The sequence below is a fragment of the Urocitellus parryii genome, chromosome 4 (assembly GCF_045843805.1).
Source record: "Urocitellus parryii isolate mUroPar1 chromosome 4, mUroPar1.hap1, whole genome shotgun sequence".
In the NCBI taxonomy this organism is placed as follows: Eukaryota; Metazoa; Chordata; class Mammalia; order Rodentia; family Sciuridae; genus Urocitellus; species Urocitellus parryii.
This window is the reverse complement of record NC_135534.1, coordinates 98,369,684-98,385,346: the sequence shown is the minus strand read 5'-3', so window position 1 is coordinate 98,385,346 and position 15,663 is coordinate 98,369,684. Positions and strand designations below refer to the sequence as shown.

General features: G+C 38.5%; 1 protein-coding gene across 1 annotated transcript in view; it reads right to left on the bottom strand.

Moving 5' to 3' along the window:
* Pou2af2 (POU class 2 homeobox associating factor 2) overlaps positions 1–14,549 on the bottom strand; it is a 37,636-nt gene extending 23,087 nt beyond the window's left edge. The window contains exons 1-2 of the mRNA XM_077797837.1: positions 14,540–14,549; positions 5,850–5,956 (exon numbers count right to left, since the gene is read on the bottom strand). Of these exons, the coding sequence (XP_077653963.1) occupies positions 5,850–5,956; positions 14,540–14,549 (117 nt within the window). The remainder of the gene's footprint in view (positions 1–5,849; positions 5,957–14,539) is intronic.
* Between the last annotated feature and the right edge of the window lie 1,114 nt (positions 14,550–15,663).

The window sequence follows — 15,663 nt, the reverse complement described above, 5'->3', positions numbered from 1 at the left end:
CTGAGTTGTCATTTAAAGGATACAAAGTATCAGCATTAGAGATCTCACATAAACATGGAAACTATAGTTGATAATATTGTATTATGTTAGAGATTTTGGAGATTTTAAGTAGATTTTAGCTGCTGTTGTCACAATAAAGTAATTATGTGAAATGATATATATGTTAATTTGTTTCACTGTAGTAATCATTTTACTTTCTATATGTGTTCTATAACATCACCTAAACCTCAAATAAACATAATCAAATTTATTTAGAAAATGAACACTGAGATGAGAGAAATTTTAGAGACATGGCCCAACTCTGTTCTATTGACAAGGATACTGAGGCTCAGAGAGGAGAAGGGAACTTTCCAAGATCACTTATTGCTACAACATGGCATTCCAAGAGTCTGAGGAAGGGGAACTTTCTCTTTGGGGTAGGAGAAATGTCTTATATGTTTTCCAAAGTTGCAGGGAAGTCAAAGAAACTTTGAGGTGTCATAATATACAGTTTCCCATTGTGTATTTTTTTCCCTACTACTTCACAAGAAATCCAAATGCAAATTACAGATCTGGACATCACATGTTTGTAGTCAGTGATAACTTACCTGTGCCCATGACTGGTATAGCAAAACAGCAGCTGGATATGCAACTAAACACACCTCCATCTAGAAGTTCTGATGCAAAGACAGTTATTGGGACCCAAGCTAGCCAGTGTACATCTGGTCTACAGTTCGAGCTTGCCTACATCTCACCAAGATCAAACACTCTCAATGACTCTGTATCATAAACACACTATATAACACCCATTTACCTTATGTTCCTTCAATTTTTTACTCCAGGTATGTGCTATTGTCATAATTCTTTCCATTACTTACAGGGTTGTCACTCCAAAAACAATTAGGACAAATTATTAACTAAGAACTCCAGCTGACAATATGGCGTTATCCAAGGTGTTCTTGACATAAACTGTTAATTTAAACATCAGGACTTGAGAAAATGTAGAAAGAGAAAATAATTGTAAGTAATTATAAATGAAGGACAAACACTTCAGGTGGGTATGAATGAATCCTGCCAAATAGAAGCAGTTAAAATTTGCTCTGTTGTATTTCCTACTTGGGATATTCCTCCTCAACCTTTTCCTCCAAGAACAGAATCAGAAATCTTATTTTTCTTCGTGTAACTTAAACAACATTCATACTGATTTCACTGTTTTTACTGACTGTGGAATTTTGATGAATGAGCAGAGCAGGAGACCTATTAACTGTGTCCATAAATCACAAATCAACAGAACAGATTGATCATCAGAACCCGCTTCCAGCTCTCTTCTTAATCTTCTGCATACTACACAGTGTTTCTCCATTCTCCCATGCAATTTTAATTTTAAACCAATTTCCATTTCCTACTCAGCAAGTTTTTACAAATTTTCCCTCCTGCCAGCTGTTGTATATTCAATGATTTTAAATGAATCTTTATGATAGCTTCAGAAAAACTTGATTAGAAAGCTAAATAGCCTGCAAATTGTTCACTGAATTTTGAAACAAAACTGAAAAATTGCAGCTATTAGACTTACTGCTTCTGTTTTTATAGATAACAGAGTTTATTGAATTTTGTGATGTTATTTTAAAAAAATTCAATGAATAGCTTTTATGGAACTCCATTGAAATAGTGTAATTGAAAGAAAATGTGGCAATCAGAAATCTAATTATATACTTTTTGGTACTGGATGTTAGTGAATGACTCATATTTATTTATTCTGGCAGACGATCTATTAATGTAGTAAATAATAACAGAACAATTTGAGAAAGAAAAAAGAAAAGCCATGATTTTTAAATAGATGCACACACAATAGTAGTTGTGAAGCCACAGAATTATGGCTAAAATGTATAGAAATGTTTTTAATTTCCAGTCTTTGGTGAAAACTTCTTGATTCAAGCTTTTTGTTTTTAAAATGGTGTTTTTCTTTTATGCCCACTGCAAAGATGTGAAAATGGTATCAAAAACAGATGTCATTGAGGGAGACTGGTAAAGATGGATCAGCATGGTTTGTGTAAACTTGTCAGAGTGTTGTCACAGAGAAGAGCAATGATTTGGGCATTGGATAATTCCCTCCTGGAGCCTACTTGTCCCCAGAGACAGGATAGTTTTCATAATATGTGTGCACTGGTTTTCCAGGACTGCTGTATCCATCAGAATCTACCTTCTAGTTCTGGGGACCATAGTCTAAAATCTGGGGACCATAGTCTAAAATCTGGGTGTCCAGGGGAATCTGTTCCTTGCCTCTCTAGGCTTTTGGTGGCTGCTGGGATTCCTTGACTTGTAGCCTCATCACAATCTCTGCTGAAGTAGTCACTTTACCTTCTTTCATGTCTTCTCTGCATGTGTTTCTCTCTCTCAAAACTCCCCCTTACGGGGGAAAGGCCTCTGCACAGGTCTTAACTTAATCACAAATTTTCCCCTATGAGGCAATATTCACAGGTCCCAGAGATTTGACATGGGCTTTTAATTTTTTCCCCAGTTTTTTCTTTTCTTTCTTTTTTGCCTGACACAATACAGTAAAGCTGCTTCATAGGGCCTTGGGTCACTAGTCCTTCTGTCAGCCAAAAGTTTTGAGCTGGCCTCATGGATGGCTTCCCTATGTGAACTGAGATATTAGACTCATTGTCTCCTAGTGCAATGGTATGAAAAAGAGGAGGTAGTCTCAGTGTTACCCATGTGATCAGAAACCCATCAGTGTCTACCCACAACATGGTGCTCTGTGATTCCTGCACACTTCACAGCAAAATAATGAACCGTTCATCATCTAGTACCAACAATACATAATCAGATTTCTTATTGCCAACTTTTTTAATGACACTATTTTAATGGAGTTTCATAAAAGCTAATCATTGAATTTTAAAAAATTGCATCTCAGGATCAACATGGGTCTGAAGAGTAGATGATAACTGAATGTGGTATCCTCCTTGAGATTTTCAGATATTCTAGAATAGTGGGCAGAGGACAAGACACGAGCAGGTAGACAACACAGTCACCTCTGTGAGATGCCATAAGTGCAAATCACCCCACATTTGGTTGTTCTGTATTTAGTGACCCAAATTTAAAAGATTAGTGATGGTAAGATACTAGCACTGAGATATTGGGTAACACAATAGAAAACACAGGAAAGGGTGAGCTTGTAACACCTATGTGTTGAGCACTGGAGAGTGAGTTGCTACTGTGGTCAGAGCTTGTTTATACTTTCTAGTCTCACTTCTTTCTGCATCATATTTTTTCATCCATTTTATTATTATTTTTGAAGGTAGCAGATTCTTCTGTACTAGTCCACATGATCTTTGCTTTTAAATATGAAATTAGGAGTCCAGAAAATGTGCTGCTTGCTAACTGGGCATCTTGGAAACAGTCACTGCTCTTCTCTTGATGGCAGCTTACTCATCCATAAATGGGACTGTAAACATCAACTTCACAGGCTAGTGTGTCTGTAAAGTGAGATGATGCACGAGGAGGGGCACCTTCTCTGTCCTTACATGAGTATTATTGCAGATTTTGTGTCACATAACTTTATAGCCTGGTCTTTGGTCTTTAGCATTCAGTCTAGTGCTTGGTTATATGATTTTGTATTTTTTAAATACAAATATTTTTATGTTTCCTTTCCACCAGGTTATTTGTGGTTTAATGGCAGGGACTATGTTGGTACTCCATGTTCCTTGAACCTACTCTCTCAATAACTCAGTGTCACTAGGTCAGTACCAATAGCTCATCCAGTTCTTATCTGAGAGGAGCCTTGGATGTGGTGTGAGGCTTGGACATTTGCTCTTTGGTCTGTGGTAAAGTTTGTAAATGGTGATGTTAAAGCCTATGATTTGGGCATTGGCTAAATGACAAAAAGACTACTCCCTGGCCCCCACCTAATGACTCTGTTAGTAGACTGGGATAAGCCCAGGAATCTATTTTAAAATACAATAACATGACTTATTATTATGCTTATATCATTTTATCTTTTCAAAAGTAAAGACTTAAAAACTAAAGAGAAAACACAAAATCTGTGACATGACTATCACTGATCGTGGACAAAAATCACATTAGGTAAAATTTTAGAGGGGAAAAGTTTTATCCACCATTTGGCTATGCAGTGTATCTTTGTGACTCTTATATCACATGTCTTTCTATAGAACTCTGGAGTGGTGCTTTGTCATTTGCATCAAGGTATTGATACAGCAGCAAGGTGTGGGTCACCTCTTCCCTCACACTAGGCAGACAGAATGTCCGCTTCTTAATGGTGGTTCTTATCCTAAGGCATGATTCCTACCCTTATAACTGACAATTTGCCTGGGATTTGTATCAGGTTTCACAATTCAGTTACTCCCTTGTCTGTTGTGCCTGTATCCATGGCCAAGCCCTCACATTACTTCCACTTGAAGTTGGGTAGACTGAGTTCCCTCCTGCCCCTCCCCACCAGGAAACTAAGCTGGAAGGATATTTTTAGCATACACTCCAGATGCTTTTGAGCAGGCATAGGAGAAACACCAAACAAGGATCAGACAAGAACCGATTGTTCAGATTTCTCTGTATCAGCTAAGTTCCATTTGTGGAGCTAGGAGAGGTGGTTTAAAAGAGGACAGCAGAAAATGAGCAATACAGGATGTTCTTGGATGAGGAAATTGGAGCTGGAATTGATTCACTTGAAGTGTGTTCCAGGAGTTTGCTTTTGGAGCTGTGTTGAACACTGTGCCCACTCTTAGCAGACATGCAGTGCCAGTGTGCATCAGACCCTGCACTAGATCCTGTACACGGCTGCCTCATTTATTCCTGGTTATCTGGAGATGCCCAACAGATGCCCAATGTTCTTGTTATTGTATGGCACTTAGAAGAATAGGTAGCTATTTACAAACCTTGATAGCCAAATACTATTGCCATTCTTGAATCAGTCTTGGAGATTTGGATGAAGCCACCGAAATATTTTAGACACAGAGCTCAGACATTTATGAAGATATAGATGACAGAGGTTTAGAATGAAGTGATAAATGCAATACAAGTACCTTCTACTAATATTTTAAAATCCGATTTTTTTATGGTACTGAGATAAATTTTTCTAAATTATCTCTGTTGGATTTAGAATGCCACATGAATGAAGGTCAGTGTTATTTCCACAAATTGAGTCTTTGTTAATTCATGAGTAGGGGAAATGGAAAAGTGAGGAGACGTCATCTTTTCATTGCCACCAGCTAAAGTGACCAGCCAGTAGGATCACAAAACTCTTGGAACACTGCTGGTAGCTAACAAATGTGCTGTGATATTAATAATAGTTTAGAGATTGTTACATTATAATGAACCCTAGAGTTTAATTCATTTCACGTTGGGTCCAGAGAAGTCAAGTGACTTTCCCAGGGTCATACAGCTTATCCTTAGAAGGACCATTATTCCATCTATGTTCATATTCCTTGTACTCCACTGTGATTTACAAAACATACAGCTCTGAGGGAATGTGCATTCTATTTCTAAGGGCATATAATCAATACAGATAAATAGAGATATAAAAATTCTTTCCCCAAACCAGTGTACAATAGGATGAACAGGGCAACAGGGGGAGGGAATGCTAAAGTGGAGATGTTGGCACATCTGGGTGAGTCAGGAGACTGTCAAAGGGGTGTGCTCTGCTGGCCAAGGTCATTCATCTCAGGAGAAATAAAAAAGAAAAAATACAACAATAACATCATTGTATAGTGTGTTCCAGGTAAATAAGAGCTTTGCTCTTGAGAATATCAGACCCATGAGGAGGAGATTGGTGTGTGGAGGAAGGGAGAGGGGAGATGGCTACCCTCAATCATGGGCCGGGACCTTAAGGCTTCAGTGTGTGACAAGCTGGGACTCACGTTAAGTCTGGAGTCACTCTGTCTGGATCGTTTTTCTGCCAGGAGATCTTTGACCGTGTGCTTCACTCTCACGCCTTGGTATACTCGTTTGCTGTAATCTCCTGGGACTTAAGCAAAGGGGATAGTCACAGTCAGATCTAGATGGGGTAGTAAGGTCAACCTCCCAGGGATGTACTCAGGGTTAATAATCTTGATGCCATTTTCCCATTCAAATGGTAGAGATCTGGAATATGAAGTGGCTTCAGTAAAGTCCAAACTCTGGTCCTTGATGGAAACTCACCCAGGCTCTGGGTAAGTAAAACAAGAAACGCTCTGCGTCCTCAGCATAAGAGCTCTTTAAAATGTCCTCTTTTTTCTACTTTGATTTGTCAAGATTTACTCCAGCAAGATTGATAACTTATGTTTTAATCACCAGATAAGGGTTTGGATAAAAATTGAAATAATGATTCTTATTACATGTAGAAGAAGTTAGATTTGCATGACTCAGGTCACAGACTGTTTGGCTGTCCCACATCTTGGTACCTGATGAAGGAGTAGGTCAACTGGATGATCATTCCTAAGAGGAAAGTCATTTGTTTACTACACTAAAAGAGTGTGCTTTGTTTTTAAAAATATGGTGACATGAGGTATTACTGCTTTAAAACTAGCCAAGGATAAGGGAAGAGTTATTTGTTCACTTAACAAATAATTTTTGAGCACTTGCTACATGCACTTACTGAAGATATCATAGTGATTTGCAATTCACATTGACTATTTCACTTTTAGCAAGAGGAAATTGCATGAAGAAATAGAGAAAACCTATTTCATGTTTCTAAAATTTGTCAACGTCGCTTCTAGGGATTGTGAGCTCCTTGTCACTGGGGATAATCAAGCAATGGCGGGAGAACTGTTTGAACTGTTTTAGAAAGCATGTAAACACCAAGTTAGTGATTGAACTAGACACATTTCAAGATACATTTTGCTTATTAAATTGGTATTCTGTAGTAGGTTGGATGGCTTCAATCCCTTTTAATTGAAGTGTGGCTGGCTTTCCAGCCAAGTCAGCTGGGACAGAATTTAGCATCAACATATATGGCAGGAGTTATTAGTATATAAATGTATGAAGCAGATAACCAAAAATATTCTCTAATCTGAATTTACAGATAGTTACTTGACATACAAATAAAATTGTATCACAAAAAGAATGAGAGGAGGAAAGAAAGGAAAACAAACAAACAAAACAAACAACAACAAAATAACTGAAGTTATAACCAGAGGCAGGGTGGTGCAGTGGGTGGGGGAAGTTGATGGCCTGAGTTAGGGTTTACACAGCTACATGTTAGTCACTGACTTGGGGAAAAAAACAATCACAATTTTTTCAGTTTCATTTTTCCCCCTGTTAAAATGGATATGATCTCTTTTTTGCTATATTCAGAGGTTTGTAAGTAAAAAATAATATATGCATATGAAAAATGCTTTGGAAACTACCAAGTTTCTGTGCCTGTAAACCCAGGCAGTTCTGGTTCAGCAAGAAGGAGAATATCCAAATGATTGATGGTAGGTATGGACTTGGGGCTGTGGAGGAATGGGAAGGAGGGCAGGAGTTGAAAAAAATCTAGGTTCCAAAACATAATTCAAAGAAAACCACATACAACCTGATTTAAACAAAACAAAATTATTTGAAGGGTCCTTTGGGCTAATTTTGGTCTGTCTGTCTTGTGTATGTGTGTGTGTGTGTGGTGCTGGGGTTTAACCCAGGGCCTTATACATGAAAAGCAAGCACTCTCTCACTGGATATATCCCCAGCCCCTGTCTGTCTTTTAATTAAAGAGGCTTGAAGTACTCCTTTCAAATAAGTCTCAAACATAAAACACAAAGACCAGAGGTTTGTTCCAAAGGAATCTAAAAGTTGCTTCTAGAATTGAGAGTATCTTATTTATTTTTGTTTTGAACAGCCTAAGGCTACATTTATTTACCAGTTATTTATTGACTATTTTCTATGTGTTGACAGAATACAAAAGAACATGGTATCTATTGGAAGAGAAATATATTATAGATAATTGTGATGCTACAATAGAAATAAGGCTAAGATATTCTGAGAAACAGACTGCGCCGCTTCCTGGGGGAGCAGAGAGAGGACTGGGACAGCCTCTGATCTGAGGCTTAACAGAGAAGGTGGGGGGGGGAGGTGAAACCCTAGGAATGGGGCCTGACCTTCTAGGTGACTCTAGAAGGCAAGAACATTCCAGATGTACAGGCAGCCTGGGTAAAGGTCTGGGCTGCAGAACAGAAAGAGGTGTGAGGGAGGAAGTGAGGCTGGGGAAACAAGTAAGGTTTAACTAACCATGGTGTTTCTGGTATACAGGAGCTTGGACTTCATCCTGTCGGCAATGAGCCACTGGAGGCTCTTAAGCAAGGGAGTGGTGTAGTTAGATTTGCATTTTGGATAGACTCTTCTGGCAGCTGTGTGGAAGGTGGATTTGAGAATCATAAAGACTCATAGAGATGAGTCAGGAGGATTCTGGAATAATTCAGGCAAGAGGTGCTGGGGTCTGAGATAAGCAGGCAAGGATCAGATAGGTGTAAGATTATGTAGGTATGGGAAAGAAAGGAGAGGGAAGGCTCCAGTGATTCTCAAGCTTCCACTATGGTTCTAGGACATAGGTTTCAGAGTTCATCATGACATTGATGACAATTGAAACCAGGGAGGGGGATGGAATCCCCGAGGGAGCCTGTGACAGTCACCTGATGACATACAGAGAAAACAATAAAGTGTCTGGCACTCTGGGATAACAGGCTGGGGTACTCGCAAGGGCTGAGAGGATCAGCATCTAGGGAAGGCCCTGAGCACTGATTTCTGACAGGTTGGTTGGGAAGCTCGGTACTGAATGATTCAAGATGGAAATCTGGGGAGCACTTCCATTTGAAGGGCTGTCAGAGGAGGAGAAGAAAGCCTTATGAAGAGGACACGTGAAGACTGTTGGAAAAGATCCAGCAAAAGCCAGGGGGAATAAGGCATGTGGAACTTAGGCAGAGATTTTCAGGGGATGGGAGGAAGGAGGAAAAGTATTGGATACCAGTACAAGTGGTCTAGGAAGATAAAGATGGAAAAGCATCCAGTGCTTTCAATCCAGTGGCTGGTGTTGACCTCAGTAAGAGTGGATTTTGGAAGTGTGCGTGGCTAGAACCCAGACAATAATACAGGGGAGGAAGTGGAAACAGGAGACAGAGAGACGACTACTTCTTGAAGTTTGAATGAGAAGGGGAAGCAAGAGATTGGGGGATGGTTGGAAGGAATTACATTGTCACAGAGAGGTTTGCTTATGCTTTATAATTCTCTGTATTTATCAGTAGTGGGAACTGAGGATATTTGAATGGAATGGAGGGAAAGACTTAAGATTTTGGAAAAGGGGAAAAATGAGAGAAGGAGACTTCAAAGAGGAAGACATATAGTGGAATCAAGGACACAAATTGGTCCTCAGCCTCTGACACTAAAATAAGGAAGGGTGGGTGGCAAGTGAGGAAGAATGGTATTGCCAGGGACTACGGCAGCCCCAATATACATGCAGCAGCCTGGAGGAGGAGAGTAACTCAGACACTCAAGGTTGGAAGAAGGCAAGGGTCAGAACCAGAAAGATGAGTCAAATCAAGAATAAGCACAGGTGATTCTCAAAGTTGGATTCCTAGACCTTCAGCGTCAACATTGGCTAGAAACCTGGTAGGAATATAGATTCTCAGGTCCTACCCCAAAGCACCCTAGAAACCTTAGGAATGGGGCCTGACTTCTAGATGCCTCTGATGTTCTCTGAAGTTTGAGAACTTCGAATATCTTTATGAGTGAGGTTCCTGTGTGTGGCAGAGTGTGTTGGGCAGGGGAAACTCTAAATTCAGGCAGTTCTGGTTGAGCAAGAAGGGGAACATCCGAGTGATTGATGGTAGGTGTGGACTTGGGCCTGTGGAGGAAGAGGGGGTGGGAGTTGAAGAAGAGGTCCAGGCTGGGTCATCTGTGTGTTCCCAGACAGTCTTGGCTTCCCTTTATTCTGAAAGGCTTTTTAAGTGATGACTTCAATCTGAATTAGTGATTCATACTTTCTGTGTATGCCAAAGAGCTTAGGGGAAATATACCTCTTCTAAATAAGTTTAACAAATAACTACATAGTAATTAATAGAGGAATGAAATTTACAAGATGGTAAATAACCAGATCAGAACTTCTTGTAGACATAGATGAACTTCAAATGGATAGCCCAGCTCTGACCTGGACTTGAGACTTGGATATCCACCTATATTTGCATGTCCAGTAGACATCTCAAATTCCACATGTCCAAATCTGAACTTTCATTCTTCCCTTTCATTTTGGTTTTACCTGAAGTCCTCCCCACCTCGGTTGATGGCAACTCCGTCCTTTTAGTTTCTCAATTTCAAGGCTGGCGTCCTTTACAACTTCACAACCATTTTTGGGGAATACACAATAGGGCCACCTACACAATAGATCCAGAGTCTGCTGACTTATCTGCACCTCCATCTCTAATATCCAGGTTCTCTCTACTGTCATTTAATGGAGATTATTGCAGGAGCCTTCTAATGGTCCTCCTGTTCTACCTTTCACCCCTGGCTCAGTCTGCTTTCAACAGAGCAGCCATAGTGATCCTTTCAACAAAGAAAGTCCAGTTTGGTCACTGCTCTTTTCAAAATCCTACAGTGGTTCTTCATTTCACTCAGAGTAAAAGCCACAGTCCTTAAAAAATGGTCCTATGTGACTCTATGCTTATACCTCTGTTCTCGTTTCCTAAGATTCTACTCTTTGCCCATTGTACTGTAGCCAGTTTTCTGAAATGTACCAAGTACTTTTGCCTTGAGACTTTGCACTGGCCACGTCTACCAGCTAGAATATTCTTCCTCCTTTTATCCACATAGCTAACTGTTCTTTCCTCCTTCAAGTCTTGGCTCAAATGTCAGCTTCTCAATGAGAACATATTTAAGGTTGCACCTTCCTCATAAAATTTGCCTGATCCCCCTTATCCTGCACTACTTATTCCCATGTAGCACTTGCCACTTTATAAAGTTCTGTAAAATTTTTGTATTTAGAGATTTATTGTTTGCTCCTTGCAAGACTCTAAGTTCCACGCAGCTTTCCAGTAAACATCTGTTGAAAGCATTTTGTTGTTGCTGTTGATAATGAGGTGCTGAAGGTCTTAAAAACCTGACTATATAAATATATGTAGTCATACATCGCTTGGAGACTGGAACGTGTTCTGAGAAATGCGTCGTTAGGTGATTTCATCATTATGCAAACACCAGAGAGTGTACTTATGCAATTTAAAATGGCTATGATGTCACTAGGTGACATAATATCATGGGACCGCTGTCCTTCATGCAGTTGGGGCATGATTATGCTTTATGTCATAGGTGATGGAAACAATTAGATTTTTTTCAATATAAGAATATTGTGTATCATATTTTTTGGAAGAGTTGAAAAATTTTTTGAAAGATGGATCTGAGTGTAGATCCTAGAATGGCTAAAGATTAGGAAGTAGAGAGGGTAAGAAATTACAAACAGAGGCTAGCCTCAAACCTGGATGTGACAAGGAAAGGGCAGATTTAAGAGAACAACAACAACAACAACAACAACACACACACAATAAAACAACACCATGATTAAGAGGAGAAATCTAAGAAGGCAAAGTAGAGTTTTGATTCTGATAGGGAAAGAAGAATTCAATTTTGACTATGTTGACTTTGAGGTTGTGGTGACATAATCAAATTAAATTTAAAATATCCCTTAGCTAAAACTAGAACCTGGGCTAGAACTCTACATCCAAGAAACATCTTAAAAACTATGAGAATTAAAGCAATGAAAATAAAGTTTTCCAAGGAGGACTTTGCAATAGAAGAGTACAGTTCAAGTACAGAGCTCTGGGAAATGGCTGCAGTTCTGAGCCCAGGGGAAGGAAGGGATGGAGAAGGGCCACTGTGGGAGGGGTGCAAGGCGGGGGCAGGGGCAAGGCCCAAAAAGTCACTGTGTACCAGAGCAGAAACATCAAGGGAATGAAGGAAGAAGGATCAGAGAGCAAGAGGGTTACCACCAGTTCTGTTATGCATCTGACACCCAGGTTCTCAATAAGTGCTTGTAGTATATACAAAATGCCTTAGAGAAATTGAGGAAAGTAAAGGCAAGAAAGGCCATGGGCTTAGAACTTGGGAAAGAATACTTTCGTAAGACAAAGGTGGAGATGTCCTTTCTTTGGGGGTTTCATGGGAACATGGCTAAAATTATGCTCCCATGCTGTGGTCCAGGAAGGCCAACACCTACACTTTACAACAGCTCAGAAGGGAAATTGACTTTGACAATTGTTCATGGAGGCTGAACAAATTATTTAAAATCCCATCTGGAGTATTTTTCATGATTTTTGAGTTTGGGGAAATTTCTGAATCTCCTTTTCTATTTTTTTTTAAAGACAGACATGATATATAGAGTTCAAAAAATATTGCCAGTATTCCTAGTCTCAAACATTTTTTTATGTGCATGTGTCTATTTAAAGAATCCACACCTGCATAAACCAGGAGAGCTGAAGAGTTTTTATTCAAATACTCTAGATACAAACTTGCATTCAGATTAGTTGTTGAGAAAACAAAGACAAGCCTTTCCGGAGAGAAAGCACAAGCAAATTTATCAATAGCAATCAATTTTTCCTTTAGAATTTGGAATAAAAATTTGGCACTGTATGATTGTAATTATGTTCATACAGCAGAATGTTTTTTTTATTTTTATTAGAAAAAATATTCTATTTTTTGCAATGCTGGGGATCTTGAGCCTGCTAGACAAGTGCTCTACCACTGAGCTATGCCCCCAGCCTAGCAAATTGTTTTAGCCTTATGACATCCTTATTCTTCCCCTTTTTTTTTGATGGAGAGTTTAGTCCATAATAGATTTAATGCAGCTATCACTTTAATATTATTTTGAAAATTAAACATTGTCTGCATCAAATCACACTGGTATATTCCGAAATTGATTTAATAATTAAAATGCAGGTGATTCCTAAACTATTCTTACTGATTAAATGGTAAGTCCACTTTCCATATTTGAAATTCATTCTAATTCTATATTTCTGATGACTGTTTTGTGGAGGGCATTTTTTTACTTTGAAATTAATTAGAGAGTCTAAGCTTGTGACAGAAGGTAAGGGAAAAAAGAGGGCACATGAAACAAACACAAAGAAAAAAGAAAGTTACTTTAGAAAAGAAGCATTTCTATTTTGGGTTCTGCAACTGGACAATGAAGATAGTAGATGATGTCTCTGAACTATCATCCCTCGTGACTTTGGGATGGAGGCACATTGTCAATCAAGACAGAACAGAGTAAAAATCCAGAATGATGGGTTATTGTTGGACATTTTGCATCTTTGTTCCATTCTCTGCCTGTCAGGAAAGGGCCAACAATGAGGTTCCAGGAAATACAGTGGCAATATGGTATGTTGGGTCACTGTGTGGCTCAGCTGCCCCTCTTGTCCTTTGGGGACCTCTCTTCCCACCCCAACAGGCTTGCCTTGCTGAGGATCGAGCCCTCTCAGTGAGGGGAAGGCAGATGTCTGCCCTGGAGTAAATAGTACTAGTGCCGGGCATGCTAGAAGCTATTGTTTGTATTCTGCTTCTGATCTAGGAAGAGAATATATTAGTTTTACTGTGGGAAACCTCCAAGGAGATACAAGGAGAGGCAACATAGAGTCTCCAAATTTGTCCACTAATTAAATGTTCAAATTATTAAATTTGTCCACTAATTAAATGTTCAAATTATTATTTTCATACTGCTTATGAAATCAGAAAGACTGAAAATTTTAAGGATGGAAGGCCAAAAGAGTCAATATATTAGGATTTAGGTGAAGTTTGGTTTACCCACACTATTGCTATCCACAGTCTCTCCGGACCTCCCCTTCATTCCCACCTTGTAAGGCTCATAGTTGGATCCCAAAACAGCACTACTGCCAGTAACCAATTCCATGTTGCAGAAGATAGGTGATTTTCTAACTTTATCTCCTTATCTTTTCAATAAGAAGATCTTCGATTTTTAAAAATATTTTTTCAAGATAGCTTACAAAGCATTTTTGAAATATTTTATCTGTCATTATTTATTAACATTTTAAATGCTGAAGTTTATATCTCAAATTTATTCCTGAAAAGGTGGGGTTTTATTCTCTATATTGACACTAATACTCAGGTTGAAGATCTGTAAGTAGTTTGAATCCAGGAAATGAGAGTCTCTTACTTATCATGTGTTAGTGTATTGCCTTTCATCCTAGCCTTAAGAGCTGAAAGCAAGATGCCTGAATAAAGGTATTTCTGGACTTTGTAATTGAGGACTTAACAGAAGTTGTTTCATTTAACATAAAATTTCATAATTGTAGAGAATAATGCATTAATATTCAGATAATAATTTTATAAAAATAATGTTAATTAAATTGATCTTTCGGAGTACATATCTAAATTCAATACAGCAAAATTACATCTAACAATTAATAATTAAATGTGTGTAGAATTGTTAACATGTTACCAAGAGTTCTAAATAGTTGGTTTCTGGTCCGTATTTTTATATGTCTAGTCAAAATTAGTGATATTTCTTCTTTACCTTTGCTTTGTGTTATAATTTTGTGATGTCAAAAATAAAAATTAGAATTATTAAATTTTTTAAAAATTGTAACAATTGACTTTGACTTACCACTCTCCATTCTGGATGGTTCTGGTGAATTTCCTTCTTAGAAGCAGCAGTACAGGGCCTCTGCAAATGGTGTCCACTCCTTGGTAAGGGATCCTGATCCCCTGGAGAGCTCAGCCTGATCCTAGTGGAAAAGCCTTCTGTATTCAGTGGAGATGCTTCTGAAATGACTTGCTTTGGATTTGATTAAATGCAAATCCTTTGGTGTATGTTTCTGTCCAATTTGCATCCCCAATGGAGATTGTATATGAAGGTACTTTTTTCCTCCCCAAGAAGATTTTTAATCAGTAACAATAGTTTCCATTAGGAACAAGCTCTCTTAAATGTTTATTATGAAAACAAGGCATCCATTATTTGTTTCATGAAAGCAGTGGCATTTTTTTACCCCTTTAATTTAGGGTTATATTTTTTAAAACAGGATGCTTGTATGAAAAAGTAGATGTTTCTCAGTAGGGACTATCCTTAAGACTTAGATTATGGGTACATGATTTTTAAAAGCTGGGTGGTTTTCACTTGTAGATAAAATCCTAGGAGGTTGTCTTCATTTAGAAACAGAAGTCTGGAGGAATGAGATGAACATAGTTACGCTAGGTACATGTATGACTGCACATACAGTATGACTTTACATCATGTATAACAGAGAAATGAAAAGTTGTGTTCCATTTGTGTACAATGAATTGAAATGCATTCTGCTGTCATGTATAACTAATGAGAACAAATAAAAAAAAGAAACAGAAGTCAATAGAAGAATGATCAGTGGGGAATGAAAGGGAGAGAGGAGAGATGGGATAGGGAAAGACAGTGCAATGAATCTGACCTAATATTCCTGTGTACATATATGAATATGCCACAGTGAATCTCACCATCATGTTCATCCACAGATGCTAATTAAAAAAATACAACTATGAGTAAATAGCAGAGAGACCAATAGAATAGAGGGCAGGAAACAGGGGGAGGGAGGAAGGAAGGAGAAGTGGACGTACTGGGGACAGAATTAGAACAAATTATACAAATTCTTTTATAATTATGTCAAAATGAATTCTATTATCATGTATAATTAAAAACAACCAATGAAAACAGAAGTCAAAATTAATGTTACAAATACAATTGCATTGCCTTTTTATGAT